The 23170-nt window shown below is 41.1% G+C and overlaps 2 protein-coding genes across 2 annotated transcripts in view; both read left to right on the plus strand.

Moving 5' to 3' along the window:
* The first annotated feature begins 253 nt into the window (after nucleotides 1-253).
* LOC110468941 (uncharacterized) lies at nucleotides 254-7296 on the plus strand. The gene is made up of 3 exons (XM_021527230.3): nucleotides 254-412; nucleotides 624-1226; nucleotides 1883-7296. Exons 1-3 carry the CDS (start codon nucleotides 346-348, stop codon nucleotides 4531-4533), a joined length of 3321 nt encoding a protein of 1106 aa, XP_021382905.3. The 5' UTR covers nucleotides 254-345; the 3' UTR covers nucleotides 4534-7296.
* Nucleotides 7297-8762: 1466 nt separating this feature from the next.
* Nucleotides 8763-23170, plus strand: part of CDC5L (cell division cycle 5 like) — a 30332-nt gene continuing 15924 nt past the window's right edge. Inside the window, exons 1-12 of the mRNA XM_021527231.4 lie at nucleotides 8763-9107; nucleotides 12031-12134; nucleotides 12951-13112; nucleotides 13934-14061; nucleotides 14892-14991; nucleotides 15074-15292; nucleotides 16429-16573; nucleotides 16697-16885; nucleotides 18227-18375; nucleotides 20015-20177; nucleotides 21228-21392; nucleotides 22995-23075. Of these exons, the coding sequence (XP_021382906.1) occupies nucleotides 9063-9107; nucleotides 12031-12134; nucleotides 12951-13112; nucleotides 13934-14061; nucleotides 14892-14991; nucleotides 15074-15292; nucleotides 16429-16573; nucleotides 16697-16885; nucleotides 18227-18375; nucleotides 20015-20177; nucleotides 21228-21392; nucleotides 22995-23075 (1650 nt within the window). The 5' untranslated portion in view covers nucleotides 8763-9062. The remainder of the gene's footprint in view (nucleotides 9108-12030; nucleotides 12135-12950; nucleotides 13113-13933; nucleotides 14062-14891; nucleotides 14992-15073; nucleotides 15293-16428; nucleotides 16574-16696; nucleotides 16886-18226; nucleotides 18376-20014; nucleotides 20178-21227; nucleotides 21393-22994; nucleotides 23076-23170) is intronic.

Consider the following 23170-nt stretch of genomic DNA (forward strand, 5'->3'; position numbering starts at 1 on the left):
TCTGAGATATTAGCTGAGATCTAATTTCACAGGAAAAGAAGTAACAACCGATCAAAATTGCTTAAACCGGGAATAGGTTTCGCGGATCATTCGAATAATTCTGCCCAGGGCTGGGGGCTCCCTGGCCCAGGTGGGTGATCAAACGGAGTCTCTAAACCACTTATGAGCACATTAAAACTGAAATTTAAGGCATATTTGAAAGCTCGGATCCCACCCATTCCTCAGGCCGCGCCCCCGCCTCTCCCCCGAACCAGGAGGCGCCGGCGGCCCCGCCCCCGCCGCGCTGCGCAGGCGCGCCAGGCCGCGGGTGGGAGCCCCGGCCGCGGGTGGGAGCCCCGGCCGGAGATGGCGATGGAGCCGGCGGCGGCGCAGGCGGGCGCGGGGGGGATCCCGCAGCCGGGCGCACACAGCGGTGAGTGCCCGCCGGGCCCGGCCGCAGCCAGCGCGGCTCTGGGAGCGGCGGGGCCCGAGAGGCCGCGGCAGGCGGGGACGAGGCGAATCGGCGAGCCCGCCGAGGCGCGCGCATGCGCGCCGGCGTGCGCCTGGGTTATGGCGGGCGCGGTGCCGTCAGGTGTTTGGGGTTTTTTGGGAATTGCGGTAATTGTGTCTCTTTCTCCTCGCAGAGCCCGAGGTGTTTGAGACTGTGCTGCCAATCACTGTCCTGGTGCTGAGCGATGAGGATTTTCTCCAGGACGATGATAAGGATCAGGAAGTGTCGGTTCCCGAGGTGGAGCAGGAGTTTAAATTAAATAACAGCCTTTGCCTAAAAAATGAAGTGGAGCCTTCAAACGACAGCAGCAGTGTAGGCAATTGGGATGCAGACAAGACTGTTTCAAATGAAGATAATTGTATTAAGTACTCTGAGGAGAAGAGGTTTGCTGAGAGTGTGTGTAACACATCAAAATTATCTGTAAGTGATGATTGTGATGCAGACACAGATAAATATGGTCAAAATTGCATGTTACCTACATCGTCTTGCAAAACAGAGCTTCCAGAGATAGTGAAATACAGTGATGGAGAAGATTGTGGTGATAATGATGGCTTTCAGAAGATTCCTCCTCTCCTCTCCTCTGCTGACAGTTGCAGAGCTGACATTTTGGAGACATTGGTGGTGGTACCCAAACATGAAGAAGAACCTGTCAGTATTTCAAGCGTTGTTTTTGATAGCAGTCCACAGGAACAACCAGAAATCTACAAGGAATTTGAGATAATTGTTAAAATGGAAGGTAATATGTTAATAAAATTATTGCAAGAGTTTAAGAAATACAGTAAACCTTAAGCTTTTGAAATAAAAAAATGTATAGAAATGCTATGAAACTAATTTATTTTAGAGTAAACATTTCAAATTTGATTTATAAATTCAACAGAAGGAAAATATTGCCTGGAGTATGTTCAGTTCTTTAACAGACTCCTGAGAAAGGCAGTGAAAGTACAAAATGTTGGTACTTTGTCATTCTCCTCAAATGAGCAAAAGGGTGGCCTTTTGTCAGGGAAATGTTCTCAAAATAAAAATGCGGAAAAAGCGTGATATTTGTGAGAATGGAGCATTAGAAAATCTTGATGTTAGTACTTTGATAGACATTCTGGCATAAAGGTGTTCTGTTAAAAACTGGATGTGGTGTTGTCCTGTGAAATTCAGAGTCCTGAGTGAAAATAGAAAGTAGGAGGGAAGGTGGCTTCTAATTAGGAACAACATTTCAATGTTGGGGGCAGAAGGGAACATGAAGAGAGGCATTAATGAAAAAAATGAAGAGAGGGAAATAATAAGGGAGCAGAAGTAATGAAGAGCAAGCAAGTCATTAGGCAATTTGGGATTATTACTATTAATTAATCATTAATATTTGTGATTGTATGAAATGTGACTTTTTGTATCTCCTTGTAGATCCTGATTCTTCAAAGAATGGAGATAATGAGATTGATTACAGGAAAATAAGCAAATTTGAAGATGAAACTCTGAATTCTCTTTTGGAACATGGCTTGAAAGAAGAAGAGAAATTTACCAATAATTGTTCTGATCCATATCTTAATGGATGTTCTCCTACTTTTAACGAACATATAGAAGATGTAGGGAAACCAGACATGAATGCTTCTACTTCTGCTGAATCAAATACGACTGGAAAGCATATTTACAAGATGTTAACACCATTCTCTAAGAAAAGATACCAGCAACATAAAGCTGTTTCTTCTCATGCAAGCCCAAAAGAGTTCCAGAGCCAGCAAGAAGGTTTAACATTGCTGAATGATAGCGTGACCATCACACCTCTTCCTAAAAGATCTTGTTTTATAAAGGAGAACGAAAGATCGAGTTTCAAGTGCAGATTTTGTAGTTCTGTGTTTAAGTACAGCGCGCAACTAAAGAAACATATTTCTTCAGCTCATAAAGATAAGAAAATACATAAATGCTGCTTTTGTAAAAAAACATTTTTCTTTTCTTTCAATCTTAAAAATCACCTTAAATTTCATAAGAAGATTGCTAGGTTGCAAAAGGCAAGAAAAAATAGAATAAGTGCAAGAAAAGGGAGGCAGAAAGGATCTGAAGGAGAATCTGAGACCAAGAAAAAAGAAAGTAAATACAATAAATTTTTCATTAAAATTAAAAGGGACTTTACACCTCTGGATGTGCCAGTTAGCTTTTCCTGCAGAATTTGTTTCTTTGTTTCATCTAATCCTAGGAGTTTTATTTATCACATGAAGGGACACAAGGAGAGACCACCTTACCAGTGTCCTCAGTGTGATTACTCCTGCAGCAGCTTCTCCTACCTGTTGAATCACATGTACTGGCATGCTGGCTATAAGCTCTACCAGTGCAGGTTCTGCACCTTTTTTTCACTGTATTTTGCAAGCATGGTGAGGCACAGCCACGTCCACACAGAGGATAAACCATATTGCTGTGAGCTCTGCCAGGTGGCATTCACCAGCACTTCAGGGTTGGAGAGACACAGGAGGACACATGCAAGGACAGAAAAGTACCAAGCACAGCAACCTGACTGCCTGAGTAGGAGAAAGAGAACTGAAATTCCTCCAAAGACCTACCCATGTAATGAATGTAACCTGGTGTTCTACACTGAAGGACATCTCAGCTTTCACAAGAAATTTCATGAACGGTGTAAGGCTAATGGTTACACAAATCGGAGCAAGAAATACTGTAAAAACAAAACAGGCAAAGCTGATGGTGGTTCTCAGGGCCATGCTTCTCACTCTCTTTTTGATACAGAAAATGATTGTCTGGGTGGGGGAATCCTGGCTTCAGAAGTGGAGTTTGAGCAAGCAGATAATGTGTGGGACAATAAGAAAATATACCTTGGAAAGAAATTCCTTGAAAACAGCCAAGGAAGCAACAGCCTGGCTGTTACTGGAAGTAAATCAGAAGTTCCTCGGACCTCTTACCGAACGGACACTGTCACTTACAAAGAGGAGCCTTTCTTCAAATCAGAGACCTCTCATTCACAAGTGCAAGATGATGCTTCATTTCATAACTTTGTGGAAAACTTGGAGAATACATATCCTTCTAATTTAAATACATTCCAAACATACAGATGCCAGCACTGCAGTTACACTACTGCTGTTCCTAACAACTTCAGGCTGCACCTGAAGATACATACAAATGAAAGACCATTCGTGTGTAAAGAGTGCAATGAGACATTTAAAACATCAAACCATTTGCAGAAGCACAGCCTTCTTCATGTGAAAAACGGACAGGAGTTTGGAAGTTGCCTCTTTGTAGAGAGGTGTTTAGAGAATCTTGAATTGCATCGTGAAATCCAGAGAGGCACATATGCAGAAAGGGATTTTGATTCCTGCAAAGGCTCAAACAGCTCCTTGCTTGGTTCAAAGATTTGGGGAGTTCAGCAAGGTGTTCAGAGGGGCGCAGCAAATGATGTGCGAACGCGAAGTCAGCCACTATTATATCAGTGTGCAGAGTGCAACTACGCTACTGGTATTTTAAGCAACCTGGAGCTCCACATCAGAACTCACACAGGTGAGAAGCCCTACAGCTGTCCCGTTTGTCAGAAGAAGTTCCGTACCTCCAGTCACCTCAAAAGGCACAGACTCACACATTTGAACTTGGGGCATTTCAAGTGCATGAGCTGTGACTACTCAACCAACAAATGGCTGTCCTTGAAGCAGCACCTGGCTTCGCACACCGGGGAGGGAACCTCCTCTCCTGGCTGCCTCTACGAGCACAAGGAGCTGCCTGTCAAGACATACAGGTGTGAGGAGTGTGGCTATTGCACAGCCCACAATGGGAACCTGAAGCTCCACCTGAGGATCCACACGGGGGAGAAGCCGTTCCAGTGCGGGCAGTGCTCCCTGGCTTTCCGCACCTCCAGCCACCTCAGGCGCCACTTCCTGACCCACCTCAGGCTGCACTGCAGGAGATGCAGGTATTCCACGGTGGATAAACACGCTTTCCAAAAGCACATAAAAACACACAAAAAGAAGTACAGGTGTGCAGAGTGTAATGTGGTGCTGCCCACCAAAAAACTGCTGGAGAAGCATAAGCAGCAGCACAAGGTTGGGATGTCAGGTTGAGAATTGGAAGTTGATGCTTGGTTTTGGCCAGGTTTGCATGGCCTGAATTTCTTCATTGTTTTATGTTCCTTTGCTGTGCCCAGAACAGTGGTTGGTAATGGATGCATCCAGCATTTTGGTCAAGAGAGTGAAACTTGGGGTACTGGTTTGCTGCAGGTGTTTGTGGGAACATCAATTCTAGCACAGGCTGTGCTGGAGATCTTGGAGACACTTTTTCATCCCTGAGTAACTGCTTCAGTAGAGGTCAGTTATTTTGGCCAGTGTTCATTTTTGTTTAAGGAGTTATTCTGCACCACTTATTTTCTTGTAAAAATTTAGTAAGAAAAACTCTTTACTAACTGAAAGAATGTGTAACGGGAGGGAAGGAAAAACATATTTTGTAGTAATAACTTTTCATGTGAAAACTATTGGTGTATCTGGAGGCTAAATGCTACCTCCCATCTGCTGAAAGTTGCCTCCTTTACTCCCAGGTGATTTTGCAATACTTGTAAGAGGAAAAAAATAGTATCTCTCCAAATTACAGAAACAAAATATGCATGTCCTCACTGGGTAATTGTGACATTAAAATGTTTTACATGTATCTGTATGTATAAGATGCTTATTAAGCTGTTGTCTGTAATTTTGATAATTTTTTGAGTAATCTGGCAGAAATGGTAATGTCCAGAAACATCTATTTTATGATACTGGGAATCTTTAAATCTTCAATTTTATTTGAATGTCCAATGTTAATCTAGTATGAAATGCCTTACCTTTTCTCAGGTTGGTAGTTACTGTGTTGGTTGTTATTGTTAAATTATATGCTTTTCAAATAACTTCAGTTAGCAGTTGCTGTTTAGTTTCATTAAAAACCTTAGCAGTATCTGAAACTAAAATTATTTTAAGAACTTTACTCTTAGTCTAAAATACCGTGTATAAGAGCTAGTACACTACACAGCAGGTGGTCCAGTGTATGGTGAACCTAGATGGATGCTGCTTCCAATTTATATTCAAATCTAGACAAATCTTTGTTTGTTTTGGAGTTACCCAGTGCTAGGAACTCTTGAGTGTGGTTAAGTGCTTTTATTAACAGTGTGTTATCCCCACGTGTGAGGAAATAAAACAGCAAAGGCCTGGTGCAAACTGTCCCAATGCTACAGCTCAGTCCATGGAGCAGCAGGACAAACCTGTGGTTTAATTTAGAGAGAATGTAAGTATGGGATTCAGTGCTTTTTTTTTTTTTTTTTTTCTGCTTCTGGATGTGTGTCTTTCTGTAGAAATACAGATAATATCTTGTAGAGGCTTTCTGGTATCATAGGAGACAGGTTGGGAAGGGCTGTCCAGAGATGCAGTGGAGTTCCCTTCTTGTCAGATATTGAAAAGCCATCTGGATGTAATCCTGGACAGCCAGCTCTGGGTGTCCGGGATTACAGAATTCTGTAGTAGAATGTGTGTATATTTCCATGCATGTCTATACATACATTGATAAACTTAGGAATTGGCATAAAAACTCAAGCTTCACAACTTGTAAAGGTTGAAAATCTGGTGGTGTTATTGCATCATGGGGATTGTTCCCCTTCAAAAGACACGTGTGCCCTTGAGAATTCTCAATCCCTTTTTATTCTTCTTTACTAGTATACATATGCATAGTTTCACCATAGGTTTATGTATATTCATTCTACTGATTTTGCATTACTCTTGCAGCTAGTTACCCTTGCAGCTTTTTTTTTAATCAGAAAGTACAGAAAGAACTCTTGGGTGAGTCTGCCTTGTCTGTTTCAAAGTTCGAGGAGCCTCTCTTATCTCTTCAGTTGGAAATTCGCATTCTTTCTCCTCAGCTGGGGCAGTTTTTACTAGTGCTGCAGAGCTACCAGACTAAACAGCATATTTTACTTATGCTAGCAAGCTACTAATAATTTCAAGTGGCACATTTTACCCGAATCCAAATGGATTTCTAGCATGTTAAATTTTTTCTCTATTTCACTTATATATTCTGAATTGCAAATATCTGTCAAGCATACTAAATATTGTAAATGAGAACAGCTACAGCATTCTTTCCAAATACATGAATAACCCTTGTAGCATAATATCTGTGAATCTTGCCTGTGTGTTAGGCTTCCCCTGTAGATTAATTTCCTGAATAGGGCATCTTCTAGGGTCTTGTCTTCCAGAACCCGTCCAGCCATTCTGCAATTTGGAAGGCAATTTTCCAATAATGAAACTCATGGACAGATTTATTTAAGGCCATATCAGCAAAGATGTTCAAGTGATCCAGTTCTTTGCAGCTTCAGTAAAGTCAGACAAGTATCTGTGCTTGAACCATGGTGGTTACAGGTAAGTGATTTAGACCTTGGAGCCACCTAATCCAGTTGTGAGAAAGAAGAATGTTATCCTGTATTAAGAAAGAAAAGCATTTCTAGGAAATCTTAATGATTACTCAAACTTGGAGATGTTTTTACCTGTGTTACATTACAATTCTGATCATTTATTTGAAAAGAGCAGTACAAAGAGAAAACAAAAATACTGAAGGAATTGTAAGCCTCTATATCAGATGAGACTAGAAGGGCTAAATACGATTGAACACTGTTTAAAAGCATAGTGTACAATGATGATCAAAAGAGCCTGGTTTAGGTGGATAACTGCAGTAAATTTTTGAAAGAGTTTGTAAATCTGAGTTACTTCAAGTTTTAAGTAATAACAAGAAGGTATTTTTAGTTAAGAGATTGATCTTATAAAAGTTAATTATTCCTAGTCACTGCCTCTAATAAAAATAAGCACTTCAATGACTCCTGATGTTGCTTTCTGTTCCTTATGCGCTGCATTGGATTTTTGGGGTTTCAAAGGTATTCTCAGTCTGCTAAGTCAATGAAATTTACAGGTTGAGGCATATTCAGTTGCAAAGAAGACATGGGCTGTTGTTGGTAGTTTTTTTTTGGTTTGGGTTTTTTTTTTTTTTTTTGGTAGCTAGAAGTGTAGTATTTTTTATTCCTGCAGTTTAAACAAAAATCAAAGCCTTTCCTAAATCATAAGTTTTCTATTTAAACCAAAAAAGTTTCATAATTTGCTCCATGAATATATCCTGAATTTGGACAAAACAGGGAAATATAACAAGACAAATTGAGTAAAAGGCTGTCATTTTACCTGCTGTGCATCTGCTAATTAAATGAATACAAGTTAAACTGGAGGTGATGTAAATGAACAATAGTGAGTCAGATCTGTATGGTGTGGTGGTGCATCCTCCTGTTTGGGCCACACTGTGGTCTCAGAAATGCTCATTAGGGCTTGACCTTGACAACCTGAGCCGAGCTCCTTTTGAGCTTATCCAAAACACTGTCTGCTCCCAGGAACTTGTGTCAGCTGAAGTGCTCCGTGGGTTTTAAGAGCCTTTGGGAACTTATTTTTCTTATCCAAATAACCACCCAGGTGGAACAACGTTTTTGGTTTTGAACTTTCAGAGAAAGTTACCAATCTGAGTTGCAGCCAGGGTGGAAAATTGCTATGAGCAAAGCCAAGTCTGTTGTGACTCTCTAAGCAGTGGTATTTGAGAGCCTCTGAGCCCTCCAGACTGCAGCAGGCTGGGAGCAGCGCCTCCCTCTGAGTGTGGCTTTCTCTGAGCCACACAGCTCCAGGCTGGAGATGCCTGGAGGGCCACAGCTGAGGGACAGTGACAGATCCTGAGCCGAGATCCCCACTCCTTGAGACTCAACCCGTCACCTGCTGAGAGTGACATGAGTACCTCGCTATGAAAATTCCCCAAATTCAGGTATGTACCTTGTATACATTTCCTTTAGTGTGTATGTGAGTGTTAACATGCAAATGCACCATCAATGTTGCTCTCTTGTAGAATCATAGAATAGTTTTGCATTGCCACCTTAAAGATTATCTCATTCCACCCCTTGCCATGGGCATGGACAACTTCCACGATCCCAGGCTGCTCCAAGCCCTGTCCAACCTGGCCTTGAACACCACCAGGGATGGGGCAGCCACAGCTTCTCTGGGCAGCCTTTGCCAAGGCCTCACCACCCTCACAACCAAGAATTTATTAATTTCAGGAAAAAGCATGGGTCTATTTCCTGAAATTAATAAAATACCTTGGGAACGCTGGGGAAATGTGATTTCCTTCCACTGTCCCTTTCCTCCCTCACCTGCGTCCCTTGACGAGGCAATTTGAAGAGTTTAATGACGGCCGGGCTCCTCCGCCGTGTGCTCCTCCGGCCGGCAGGGGGCGCTAGCGCGAAGGGCCGCCTCGGGCCACGCGGGGGCTGCGCATGCGCGGCGCGGCCGGACCCGCTTCCCTGGAGGAGTAGCGGCCTCGCTTCCCTTGGAAAATCCGCCAGTCCCGCTTCCCTGAGAAAGCCGCCCGACCCGCTCCCCGCTTTTCTGACAGAGCAGCTTTTCTGACAGCTGGCCTCGCTTCCCTCGCCCTCGGCACCCGCCGCCGCTGAGGGCGACCGTGCGCCGTCTCGGCCGGCCCCGCTGACGCCAGTGGCGCTTCCGCTCCCTCTCCATTCTCTCGCTCCAGGGGTCCGTCCCCGCCTCCCTTCGCCGCCAAGATGCCGCGGATTATGATTAAAGGCGGCGTGTGGCGGAACACCGAGGTGAGACTCGGCGGGGTTCGAGCCCTCGTCCCCCTCAGGGCCGGGCAGGTGGGGGGGTGGGGGGGGACCCTCGCTGGTGCGCAGGCGCGGGAGGGGCGGGTGTCGTGGTGCGCCTGCGCGGGGGCTCAGTGTTGGGGGTGCCGCGGCGGGGTCGGGGCTGTGCAGCGCTGTGCCCGGACATCAGCGGGTCTGGGCTCGGCGGGGGCCAGCGCAGGGAAGGGAACGGAGCACAGGGCTCACGAGGAACAGCTGAGGGAGCTGGAGGGACTCAGCTTGCAGAAAAGGAGGCTCAGAGATGGATCTTCTGCCTCTCCACCACTCCCCGACAGGAGGGCGCAGCGGGATGGGGGTCAGGCTCTGCTCCCAGGCAACAGGACAAGAGGACATGGCCTCAAAGTGCACCAGGAGAGGTTTAGGTTGGACGTTAGGAAGAATTCTTCACAGGAAAGGGTGATTAAGTATTGGAATGAGCTGCCCAGGGAGCTGATGGAGTCACTGTCTGTGAAGGTTAAGTTCTTCCAGTTTAAGGAAAGACTGGATGTGGCACTGAGTGCTGTGGTCTCGTTGACATGGTGGTGATAAGATGTTGATTAAGCTCAGTGATCTGAGAGGCCTTTTCCAACCTAACCGATTCTGTGATCCCTTGGCTCTCTGTTGGGCTGCATTCCCCAGTAACCTGTGCCTTCTTCCTGCTGCTTCAGTGGGCAAAGGTCACGAGTTCACATTGGTGCTGTTTTTCCCTCGGGCTGTTCACCAGATTGGGAAGCTCAGCAATGTGTGTGTTGTGTCCTTATGCCCCAGAGAACTGTTCCCACTGCTACTGGAGAGGAAGCAGGGGCTGTGCAGTGCTTGGAGATGTCCCGCTCGCAGGCTAGAGTGTGACTTGTGCTGCATAGGCACGTTCCTTGTGCTCTGTGGGAATGAAGCAGCAGGAATCTCTTGCCCTTAAAGATATTTAAAAATACGAAAATGGCAAAGGCAGAGCCATACAAGTTTTAGGATTGGAAAAAGCTTAAGAACACCAAGTGGCCACCATCAACCCAGCACCACCACCATGTACACCATTTAACCTGTCCTTAAATGCTACATCTACATGGGTTTTTAATCAGTTCCAGGAATGGTGACTCCAGTATTGCCCTGAGCAGCCTGTCACCATTTCCATGGGAAAAAAAAAAAACATCCTAATAACTAATCTAAACCCCTGGTGCAGCTTCAGTCTGTTTCTTGTCAATGTGTGTGGGCTCTTCATCTGCAGCCCCAGGAATCCTGTGCACAGAAATTACTGTTCCAAAAAAGAACAATCCCCTCCAATTTTGCTGTCACAAGCTTTCAGAACCACAAGTGGTCATGAAAAAGAAATCAATAACATGGGAAATCAAGGATGTCAGTTTTATTAGATGCATGTTTAAAGCAAAAGGATGTACCTAGCACTGTAAAATACAGAACTCTCACTGCATAGTGTGAGCACCAGGCATGTACGTGGTTCCAGGAAGCAGTGAGGAAAAAGTAATAGAAGATAAAATGTGCTGTATGTGCTTTTAAACACCTGTGCTATATCAGTGATGTGCCAGGAAGCAGCTAAATTTGGGATCAGTAGAGGACAGGAAAATTCATGTCTTTACCCCATTCTTCCATACTTGATACATTTTGGTGAAGAGTGGTGCATTAAATGGAATCACAGAATATCCTGGGTGGGAAGGGACCCACGAGGACCATCAGGTCTGGCTCCTGCACACAACATCCCCAGTAATCCCACCCTGTGCCTGAGAGCATTGTCCAAATTCTGCTTGAACTCTGCCAGGCTTAAGGCTGTGGCTACTGCCCTGAGGAGCTGTTTCAGTGGCCAAATAGATCCTCAGTTCACCAGGCTTTGTGTACCAGAGATAAAAGAGGTGTTGGATTTTTTTTTTAACATTTTGATTATACATACAGCATTAAAGACAGAGAAAGGGAAATCAGGTGATACCAAATCATTCATAAAATGACCCATTACATGCAAAAAAAGCCTGTTAATGTCACCAGTACAGCTCCTGTGTGCCATAGAGCACCAAGTTAAAAAAAAAAACTCACAGGAGAGGATTTATTATTTATGTCAGAACAGTAGTCACATGAATTGTTGCCTGCAGCAGCTCAAGCCAGATCAAGAGCTGATCATAAACTCACAGTTAAAGCTGTTGTTCTCTGGGTGGTGTCAGTGGAGATAGTGTGAGACTCACTGAACATTCACTGGGTACAGGAGAGGGACATCTGTGGTTGACAGGGCTGTAAGAACAGCTTTCATGTATTTAAAATACCACTTCCTCTGAATAAACCAGAAATAATGAACCCATCTATCAAGGAAGGGAGAGAAAGATTGATGGATGGATGGACCGAGAATTGGCACTTCTGGCTTGTGATCAAACTCAGTGCACATTTTGTTGTATATGAACAACCTGGCTCCCAAGCCGATCTATTCCATTTTTATTCCAATTGCATTAAAATATGAAAAATAGATAATTTTATGGTATTGTTTAAACAAGGCAGCCAGAGATGCCTGCCAATTCTACTTTTTTTTTCCTATTGTGATGTCTTACCAAACACTTCCTTACCTCTGTTGCTGTCCTTCAGTGAAGACATACAGAGCCTTTAAACACCAGTGCATTAGAGAGCATTGAAAATAATAATTTGGGAAATTCTGTTAGGTATATGAAGTTTGGAACAATAATTTATGTGTCTATTTTATTTAATTTTACAGATTTCATTGACCTTTGAAATACAAATCCTTATTTTTCTTGAGAATAAAATGGAACAGAAGTAGCAGTGTTACGCTGTGTTATGCTGCTTCCTCTGGGACAGCCCATGAAATTTACCATGTTCTCCTTTGCTTGAGCTCAGACTTTCTGTTTTGCAGTTCATAAGGGTATTTATTTATGGTTTTTTCAAGGATGAAATTCTGAAAGCAGCTGTTATGAAATATGGCAAAAACCAGTGGTCTCGAATTGCCTCATTATTGCACAGGAAATCAGCAAAGCAGTGCAAAGCCAGATGGTAAGTGAGAGGTGCTGTGCATGGGAATATGACCTTCATAATTAGTGGAAATTTAGGAAAAAATGTAACCACAGACTAGCTTATGTCCACAGACCAACAACAGTTTTAACACTGTTTGATTTTATCATGGAAACTTCAAATTCTTATTGCTTGAAAGTAGTTGAATAAAAGTAGCCAGATGTTCTGTTTGACAGTGACTGCAGTGTTGGCAAATGCAGGATTACTTTAAATTATAAACATTAGTTTTTCCCTTATTTAAACATGTTTTAATCAGTGGATATTGCCAAGGAAGTAAAATTGTAAGAAACTAATCTCTCTTACATATAATTTTTTAATTTCATGTAATGGGAGTTTGGCTTGAGAGTAAATGTTAAGAAATTGCACTGTGAAATTTAATATTTTATAAAAAATAGGAGCTCTAAACTGATGCAAATACTGATGCAGCATAAATGTATTTGAGAATCAGACTTAGTTTCTCAAGTACTGAACTGCTCATATTTAATAGCATATTTCTTGTACAGATAACAGTACTGGCACAGTTGAGGATTAGTAAGATAATTGTTGAAGGCTCCAGACCAAACAATTCTACCATTTCTCTATCTCTGATAGTTGCAATTTTTACTTTTCTTTTCCAGGAGTAATTCTATGACTGCTAGAATAGAGATGGGAAAAGGAAGAAGAGGCAGTATCTGTATGAAAAGTGCTGGATAAATAATGCATTTTAAAGCTCAAATACATATGTAATGAAAACACTCTTGAGGACAAATCAGGGCATATCTTGGATCTGTCATCCTTAACTTTTGCCTCTTACTACAGGTACGAATGGCTGGACCCAAGCATCAAAAAGACAGAGTGGTCTCGGGAGGAGGAGGAGAAACTGTTGCACTTGGCCAAGCTGATGCCAACCCAGTGGAGAACCATTGCCCCCATCATTGGGAGAACTGCTGCACAGTGCTTGGAACACTATGAATTTCTTCTGTGAGTTTCTGCTTGCCTAGAGGAAAATTAGCCAGGAATACCCAAAAAAATCTGTGGAGCTGTAGCAGTGTGTCATTCCCTTCTTCCATGGTAAATTAGGGTGTTTTCAAGCTGACTGAGTCCTTTTGTAAGCAGATTTTAAAGATTGTTTTTAGTCGCTTCACTAGCTTGAAAGAAGCTCCTGGAACCTGGAGAGCAGCTTGGATAGAGATAGGTGTATCTCTTCTGCTCCTGGTTGTTCTGACTAAGGGGTCGTCAAGATTTATGCTTTTATTAGGCTGTATGGGCATTTTTTGACTGACTGATCAGCAGGAATGGGTATGTGAGAAGGAAAAGAGACATAAAACATGTGTTGAAATGGCTGAATGTGCAGATACCATCTGTGCTACAAGGAGTTCATTTTGGCCATGAGAAGAGAAAGAATGTGCTGTTTTCCCTTGTGAGCATTCTTAATTCTGGTGCAACTGGTTGAGTAGAAAAAACATAATAGAAAACTTGATTTTTAAGTTTTGTTACACTGTTTGAATTCTTGTTTTTATTGTTAAAGATTACCTGAGGGGATTTCTTTACTACTAGCTGTATCATAATTGTATTTCATATAATGTTTTATTGTTGTGATGTAATACTGCGTTGGTTTCTTCCTCTTGTCTTGTTTAAGATTATGGAACTGTACCACACTTGTGAATTGTATAACGGATTTACTGTATTGTACAGAGCATAAGGTTACTGTTGATGGTCAGTCTTTGGAGACATTTAAGGGGTGGTTGTTATGACTCTGGAGGAAAGCAAAGAGCTGGAAAACAAACACAATGTGTTTTTAGGGACAAAGCTGCTCAGAGAGACAATGAGGAAGAAACTGCTGATGATCCTCGGAAACTGAAACCTGGAGAAATCGATCCAAATCCAGAAACCAAACCTGCCAGGCCAGATCCCATTGACATGGATGAAGGTGAGTTAGGAGTGTGTTTACCTTTTTTGATAGAAATATGATCTGTTTGATTTTTCTGTTTAAACACCCATTGTACCTTCGTTTCTTCCTTTTTTTCCACCGCTGCCTGGTCATTAATTTACTGGCAAATTTTGTCTTATTTCTGTATCTGGCCAGTCAGTTATACTTTTCCAGTTTTTCTTTCCTTGGTGTGCTTTTTGCCTCCTTTATCTGTCACCTTCATCTGTTACCATGACTGGCTGTTACTTATTTTGACAACTGCTCTGCTCATTTGCATTCTGTATCTTCATCATTTTCTATCAGCTCACACCTCTCATATTAATCCATGCTGAAGCACAGGACTGCCTGACTTCCTTTCTTTTTCCTTGCACAAAGCAATGTTATAAACTGAAAAATGAACATTGTTAAAATTCCATGAATGGACCATTGGTAGTTTTGAACAGTCACAGGTTCACAAAAACAGCACTCTCAGCTCTGGAAATAAATGCAATTAACAGGTTCGCAAGATAATACTTTCATATAAGGATGCAAATGAAGTTTTACTTTCATTAATGTGATCAGTTGACCTCTCTATGTAAATATTTTGATTTGGTGTTGATACTTATTGATACTATTTTCAACAATAGGCTTTTTTTCTAAAAGTCTTCATTTCGCCTGGCCAGTGATTCAGTAAATACTTTGGGACGACTTGGAGATTAGTGATGACACAGAATGCCTGTGATTGATTAATTCATCTTTTAAAGATAGTTTTCTGATCTTAATGTCACCTTTTTTCTGACTCTCATCTTTTAAGTGCAGATTCACTACTGTATTTATCTGTACTATTGTAGATGAGCTTGAAATGCTGTCTGAGGCTCGAGCACGTCTGGCAAATACACAGGGCAAGAAGGCCAAGAGGAAAGCCAGGGAGAAGCAGCTGGAGGAAGCTCGGTAAACTTGCATTTGGTTTCATATCCTGGGACTGCTTTTCTTTACTCTACATTTTAAATCATGTGGTGTTACTTTTCTTTAGACGTCTTGCTGCTCTCCAGAAAAGACGAGAACTTCGCGCTGCAGGAATTGAGATCCAGAAGAAAAGAAAAAAGAAGAGAGGTGTGGATTACAATGCAGAAATTCCATTTGAAAAGAAGCCTGCCCCTGGTTTTTATGATACATCAGAAGAAAATTATCAGTCCCTGGATGCAGATTTTAGGAGACTGCGTCAGCAAGACCTGGATGGAGAACTAAGATCGTAAGTGTGTGTTGTTATAAGGAGGGAACCGTGTATTTGAAAAAAAAGCAACCCATATGTATGTGTGGTAAGTCTTGGAAACATAATGTGAGTGGGAAATGTATTTTCAATGGGACAGATACAAGTGCAGGTGGCCTTTGCCTTTTCAGTTTTTTGTGTTTTATCTTTCCAAAAGGTCTAGTTCACCTATTGTCTATGATCACCTTTTTTCTTTCCTCTAGTTCACCTTTTATCTATCAGAATAATGTTCCTTACGTGAATTCTTGCTCTTTAAGTAGAACTGTTTTATTTTTTTGAGGTTTTTCTTTTGCAGTTTATTTACTTGTGTATTTAGTGTCCTTTAAATAACCTTACAATGATTGCTTATAGGAGTAGATTTGTAATATTACTTTTAATTGAGTTGTTCTTAAGTTGATGTCCTTAAATGCTTAATTTCTCCCCATCCTATCCCAAAAATCCCCAAAAGTGTAGTTGAGAAGTTAAATGCCACTCTTGGGTACATATTTAATTGTACAGTTGCATTTCCCACTACTTCTGCCAAAACTGCTTTTTACTGAGAGACTTCAGTGTCATGTACAATTTGGTTTATTAACTCATGTGGTGTTACTAACTGATTTTTCTGCATGGCTCTTTGTTCAGAGGATCAGGCGGGAGCTTTAGACTGAAGGTTATGATTTCACTGACTACTTTCATTGCTGTTTGAAGGAAATGCCATTTTTATTAAAGACTGAAGAGAAATTGGTTCCCACTTTCCACAAAAGAAAATGTTAACCTTCCTTTAGCAGCTGCTGGAGAAAAAAGGACTTTTCACATTCCCTTATTTTTTACTATCCAAATTCTTGGTCTGACCTTTTTTTATTGATCCAGTGACCCTGTTGATTGTAGTTATTCAGCCTAAAAGCTAAATCTGTTGGCTAGGTCCATAATTTAAAAGCATTACATTGGCCTGTAGTAGGTTCTGCTGCAAGATCTGCAGATCACATCTAATCACCCACAAGGTGCTCCACTCTTCCTGCAGTGTTTTATTTCAGCATATCCAGTGTTTGAAAAGGGTACAGCCTTTTTGCTCTTGGCTTGTTTGTTACTTTGTAGCTGCTCTGTGTGTTCTGAAATGATCGTGTTTTCCATAATAACAGTGAGAGGGAGGGAAGAGAGCGCAAAAAGGACAAGCAACACATGAAACGGAAGAAAGAGTCAGACTTGCCCTCAGCTATTCTGCAGACCAGTGGAGTGTCAGAATTTACCAAGAAAAGGAGTAAACTGGTTCTTCCAGCTCCTCAGGTGAGGTGCTTACTGATTATAAACAACTTAAAAGGCCAATACCAAACAGTGCTTTTTGTTTTATTGAGTGGATCTCATAACTGCATTGTATCTTACTGTGGCTTGGGATTTTCTCTTTCAAAGATATCTGATACAGAACTTGAAGAAGTTGTAAAAGTTGGCCAAGCGAGTGAGATTGCACGGCAGACTGCTGAGGAATCTGGAATCACAAACTCAGCTTCCAGCACTCTTCTCTCTGAATATAATGTAACCAACAATAGCATAGCTCTGAGGACTCCCAAAACTCCAGCAGCCCAGGACAGGATCCTGCAGGTAGAGTATAAATGTACAGGATGGGTTTTAAGTTTTGGAGCAGGAGTCAACTGAATACAAGGTGTAAGTGCTGGAGAAACACTCCTTAGATTATGTGCAATTTTGGGATTTGAAACGATCCAAATCTTCAGTACACACTGAAGGGCATAGAAGCAGATCTCCTTGCATTTGATCAATTGTCACTGTGTTTCAAAACATTCTGATTCTTTTTTCTTTTAGTCATATACTGTGTGAAGCTTTTAACCATGCTCCTGGAATCTTGCATAATTTTCCCTTCTCTTGTGTGTTTCTCAGTGCAGAAGATGTATGAGTTCATCTCCTTAAAGCAGTGTATTTTACATTGTCCAACTTCTCTTTCACATAACAAGTAGTAATTAACTTCAACAATGCAAGAGCATTTTCATAGCACTTTGTTGGCTTAAAATTTAGGTTGGCCAAAACCTGCCTTTGCAACCTCTGATTGCCTGGATTTTTCAAAAACTGGCTATGTTGAGTAACATTTTGTTGAATGTGTGGAAGTGGATAAATTAAATCAGTGTAGCTAGTGTGTAAGACAAAACAAGATCCTAGAAATCCCACTCCAAAACAAAAACCCCAAAAACCATCTGAGTTGACAATGAGCTGTATTTCAGCAATTCCATGATAGGAGAAAAGAGAAAGTTCCTGGCTCTGCAGATCATAATCAAAGTCTGTACAATATTTGCAGGAATGGTCAGTCTCACCTTCAAATGGAGTTTATTATAAATGTCACAGTATTATGCATATCCATAGGTAGATTAGTGGTCTTCTGGGAATATATTTGCTATTTGCAGTAGAAAAACTTAATTCTTCACTGTCATAAGCAAAACTGAAATAAAGAAGGGGGTTATTCATAAAAGCCTCAGTTGAGTCACGGACAAAAATCTGAATAGTGACCATCGCTTTTGGAACATTGTCTTTGAAGTGCAGTTTGGACAAAGTTGATTGAATTCAGGTTTCAGAGTTCAAGTGTGCTCTTCCCTTTTAAAATCAGGATTCTTAGGATTACTTGAGTGTTCAGTCACTAACAAATTATGGAGATTTATGGAGTCTGGCAAACTGAAGGAAGCTGAAACAATAAGTAACACACTAATTTTTGCAGCTTTAGCTTATAACGTATTTTACTGGAAATGAAGTTCAAATGCCTTTCAGTGCAACAGTAGGGTTTATATATACCAGTGTATGGGTGTTAAAGCTAAGAAATTTTAAACATTTTCCACAAACTGATATTCAAATAACTCTTCAGCTGTTCTTGCTACTGAATCTGTTAAATGTGACTGTGAATATCTTGATGAAGCACTGCTTGTGTTGTCTGTTATACAGGAGGCCCAGAATCTGATGGCTCTCACAAATGTGGATACTCCCCTGAAAGGAGGTCTTAATACTCCCTTGCATGAAAGTGACTTTTCAGGGGTAACACCGCAGAAACAGGTTGTTCAGACTCCAAATACTGTGCTTTCCACACCTTTCAGGTAAACAGACTGCTTTTGGGATATGTGCCTGGGGTAGGCATGTGTCTGTTTGGAGGTGGGTGAACAGAGCAGATTTTGATATGCAGAATACTACCATGATTAGAGCTTCAAAAGAAACTTACTTTATTTAAAAGCCCTTGTGTACAAGTTTCTCCTTCTCTGCATCTTTAGAAAGCTCAGCCATGTCCTCCTCATCTGTGTTCATACAGCTAACTGGAGTTCTGATCCAAAATGTGGCCTTCTGTGGTCTGGAGCAGTGTAAACTATTCTGGGGTAGTGCAGGAGTATAAATAGTAAGCTGGAGTGTCATTCTGTATGTGGATCCTGGCCTTTCCAAAGTATTACCTTGGAGTCAAAGTTGTGGGAGGTCCCTTAGCCAAACCCACACTGAATTTTTGAAAAGCTGGAGTAAATATTTTATAAGCCATATATATCCAAAATAAAATATTTCTTATATTGCCAATCTAAATAGTACAGAATTGCTGGTTTAACTCTTACAGTGATCAAATATATATCCCACAAATGTCAAATACCATACAGCTAAAACATGTTACAATTGGTACATTTTGTGTCAGGTTTTTCCACTTAGGTTCTAATTTTACATGTATCATGTTAGTAGGAAAAGTGGAGAAGGAAATAAAAAGGACCTTTATGGCAGCTTTTCCAAAGCAGCTTTATTTTGTTCAGGAGCTGTGTGCAAAGGCCCTGATCTTTTAATTAAAAGAGCAGCTCCAGCAATGAGTGCTTTTTTTGAAGATCTTTTGGTGTCAGTGTGGTGCAAAATGAATGTAGAATTTGACCTGGAGTGATCTGACTGTTGATTTGCGTTATTTTATATTTTAAAACGTAGAGATGCTCTAATTTTGTTGTTTGGGATTTTTTGTGGTGTTTTTTTAGGTTCTGAAGTTAAGATTTGCACATGTAAATATGATACCTGTGGGTCAACTTGGCTTGCTTGTAGAGATGCTCTGTCAGTGGGAAAATCAAATCCTAGAGCAGAGGGAAAAATTAATCAATCCATGAAGTAGCCCCTTATTCATGTAGTAGGTCATTGGGATATAGAACAATATTCCTTCCCAGTCTAGAGGAGAAGCAATTAGGGCCGACAAAATCTAAGACTTCATCCATGTTGCCTAACCATAGATGCTGTAATTATTATAATCTAATTACTTCTTCAATAGTCAGTGAAAGCAAAGAGGTACTTTAGGATGATCCATTCAATTGCAACATGGCACAGGTGTTGGGCCAGATGATTTTGGCACAAATGACTTGCTCAGGTGGTGGGGAAATCAGAGCTTACAATTCAATCCTGATTACTGTATCCCAGAATAATGCCTGGTGACTGGATAAGCTCTTCTCTCAAAAGCAGCAGTGGGAGTTTGTGTTGGTGGAGTTCCTGATGCTTCTCTTAAAATGATGATGTGCCTAAATTTCAGCTTGACAGGACCTTGGTTACCTTGACAGGCTTAAACAATTTATTTTTAGTATTCTTGTAATTGCACTTTTCAGTTTCACTGCCTCCCAAGAAAAAACTCTAGATTGAATGTATAGACTGTGTTTATGTAACTTTTCCCAATATTCAGACTTCTGTAAGTAGAGATCTTTAGTAAAAAACTAATGACCAATTGCACTTCACTAGAACACCCTCTCAGGGGTCAGAGAGCTTAACTCCTCGAGGAGGACTGACTCCCAAACCTGCACTTGGCACAACTCCTGGGAGAACTCCCCTACGGGATAAACTGAACATCAACCCAGAAGAGGGAATGGCAGATTACAGTGACCCATCCTATGCTAAACAAATGGTAAGTAGTACTTAAGAAGTGGAAATCAGTGCTGTATTAATATTCAGGTTTTTAGTTCTCATCTGCTGAAAATAATTTTATTTTATAATAAATAACTGTTACTTCTTCCACCTGTCTATGGGTCTGTCCTCATCCCATAATAAAATAAAGTCTTTATTTAAAAGAACAGAAGTGTTGCCGCTTAGAATGGCTTTCAGTGTGTTCAGTAAACACACTCTAAAACTGTTTGTTGGAGAAGACATAGTTAAGTTTCCACTCTATTTCTGTCTTTGAAACTGAGCAGGAAATGCATCTTGAGCAAAGATTCATTTTCCTTGCAATCCTACACAATCCTCAAATTCCTCATCATTTTGACTTCCTGATTTACCTACAGGACCTTTTCATCAGTCTGTCGTGTTGACAACACTGAGCTAAAGGAGTTTAATTTTTGCCATTAGGACTTTGAGATGTTCAGAAATCTGAGTCCCATCCAGTCTCTTTCATTACCTTGGGCAACAGATGTTTCCATTCTTGGAGGTTCAGCCAGATGGGCCCTGCCAATTAGACATGCTATAAAAGGGCATATGCCTAATAGGTAGCACCTTGGGAACTCCTTTTATGTGGCTGATTCTGCAGCCTGGACTGTGGCTTTGAATATCTCCCACCTGAGCTATCGGCAGTTTTCTTTTTGGCCTAGCTAAGATACCCACTCCGAGTGTTTGGCATGTTCTTACAAAAATAACTCTTCAAGTTTAAAATTCCAGAGTTCCTCTTAGCTTGAGGAAAGTTTATTTGATGTACGTATACTTTGATTCTCTCTTAGCCTTTTTATAGTAAAATGAGTTTTTACTGCTAGAAGGGAAACTGAGGCTTCAAATCCCTGGTGGACTCCCCTAGTTTCCAGATCTGGTATTTTCTGGCTTTGCAGCAGACTGAGGTGGCCAGGGAATAATTGGTGTGTTGTTCCTGTCTGTTAATGCAGATGAATGGAGTCTGATGTTGCACTCAGTGTATTGCCCTGCATTCAGGGTATGAATCCAGAAACATCACGTCTCCTTGCTCTTCCCACAGGAGAGGGAGTCTCGGGAGCACCTGCGCATGGGGCTCATGGCCCTCCCTGCTCCAAAGAATGACTTTGAGATTGTTCTACCTGAAAATGCAGAAAAGGAACTTGAAGAACATGAAGTAGATGAAACCTTTGTAGAAGATGCTGCTGATATAGAAGCCCGCAAGCAGGTCAGTGTGTGAGATGTGGATGATGCTTTTTGTGTAAAATAAAATGTGTTTCTTGTGTGGTTCCCATTGTTTCACTCCTGTTCAGTGGAAGAGGTACAGCTTCTTCTACAGGATAGCAAAGTAAAATTTACTTGTTTCTTTGCTGCTATCAGAGTATACACACACAGAGGCCAAATCAGTTTTCTCTCTGAATAATTTTTTTAATTTCTTAATGTTATGTATCACATAATTTTCTACCATGAAGTCCCTAAGAGTGCTTGTGTCCTACCTGCTTGTGTTTGTCCTGCAGAAGATGAAAATTTAATTAATTTTTTTTTTTCTACAGTGGCACTTGCTTCATTTTAGGCACATAAGAGCTGTGCTTCTTTTTTCAGTTTCAGGTTATTCTCTCAAGGTTAAAAGTTGCTGTTTGTGAAAGGTTAGACAAGTGTATACAAACTCAGGCAGGCTGGTAGCACACAGATAAAAATCTGTCACTCAGGGAATTGGCACCCTTGGCCACTACCAGAGGATTACCCAGACAGCCAAGTTGTGAATGGGTCCTTGTTGTTTTGTTTTGATTTAGAATCAAAGAAGGCTGATTAAAGTAAAAGCCTAAATTCTGCCAGTTAAATGCCTGTACTGGCTAGTAACCAGAGACACTTTAAATCTTTCTAAAAACAGTTCCTTTTCTATTTATTGCTAAGCCTAAATTTTGTGTTGCAAATCTCTTTCTATTATACACCTTATATAAATATATTTTTTTTATAAAAATAAATGGGATTTTTGAGTCCAGAGAACTTTTTAACAATGGCTGTGCCTTGACAAAGGAACAAAATATTTTTAAAAATCCTATGCTTTGATCTTTAAATGGGATAACCATTTCCCAGAATTTGATACTGTGTCCTATTAGGGGAGGAACATGTTTTATGCATGTATTTGTATGTCTTGGGCATACATACCATAATAAAAAGTCTGAATAAATACAAGTAATGTATGTGTTTAGAATAGAGGAAAGAATCTGAGTTGTACCATCAGACAAGAGAAGAGCATCCCGCTTTCAAGTGAAGATGTGACGTGCTGGCATTAGAACGTGGAACATGTTGGTCATTGTTCCTGAAGTTCCTGACAACATTGGCTTTATTATTGCTTGAAGGTGCATTGTAAAGAGAACTCTCATGTTTTTCCACTTTCACAAGTAATGTTTTAGTGAAATGTCTACTTTAAGTCATTGAAGATGACAGAGTCATAGCTGCTAATTTAAAAGTCTTTCTTTTCCTGGTGGATTTCATGTCTGAAGAATTAGAGCAGCTGTCACACAGATAAATGTGTAAAGAACAAAATCTTGCTGGATTTGAGATTGAAGGAGAATTTGATGCCTGGAAATGCCTTCTGATGATCTCTTTTCTCTTAGAGTTAATCTGCTGTACTCTTCCCATTCACTTCAGAGGCAGGTGAATTATGTTATCATCACATTATTTAGCTCTGGCTTAGTAACATGAAGTCTGTATACTGGAAGGAATCTTTGCTGCAATGATCAATTAGTTTTTATATCACATACATTCCTAAGCAGCATCTGATTGAGTTCCAGTGGCTGGAGTAACACTTGGCTTGTTTGTTTAGGCTCTCCGGGAAGCAGAGCGTGCCAAGGAACTGAAGAGAATGCACAAAGCTGTGCAGAAGAATCTACCACGGCCCTCAGAAGTAAGTGGAAACAAAATTCACTGTTAAAGAACAAAAATTAAAAATAAGGATTTTTACCATTATAGGAGGAAATACAGTCTAAGGAAATAATGAGA

The sequence above is a fragment of the Lonchura striata genome, chromosome 3, assembly GCF_050655825.1.
Source record: "Lonchura striata isolate lonStrDom1 chromosome 3, ASM5065582v1, whole genome shotgun sequence".
In the NCBI taxonomy this organism is placed as follows: Eukaryota; Metazoa; Chordata; class Aves; order Passeriformes; family Estrildidae; genus Lonchura; species Lonchura striata.

Bases quoted from the DNA above. Each gene is read 5' to 3' on its own strand.
- LOC110468941 (XM_021527230.3), top strand. From the start codon at position 346: ATGGCGATGGAGCCGGCGGCGGCGCAGGCGGGCGCGGGGGGGATCCCG. The intron at 413-623 runs GTGAGTGCCCGC...TTCTCCTCGCAG, and splicing joins GCAGCCGGGCGCACACAGCG to AGCCCGAGGTGTTTGAGACT. The intron at 1,227-1,882 runs GTAATATGTTAA...ATCTCCTTGTAG, and splicing joins GATAATTGTTAAAATGGAAG to ATCCTGATTCTTCAAAGAAT.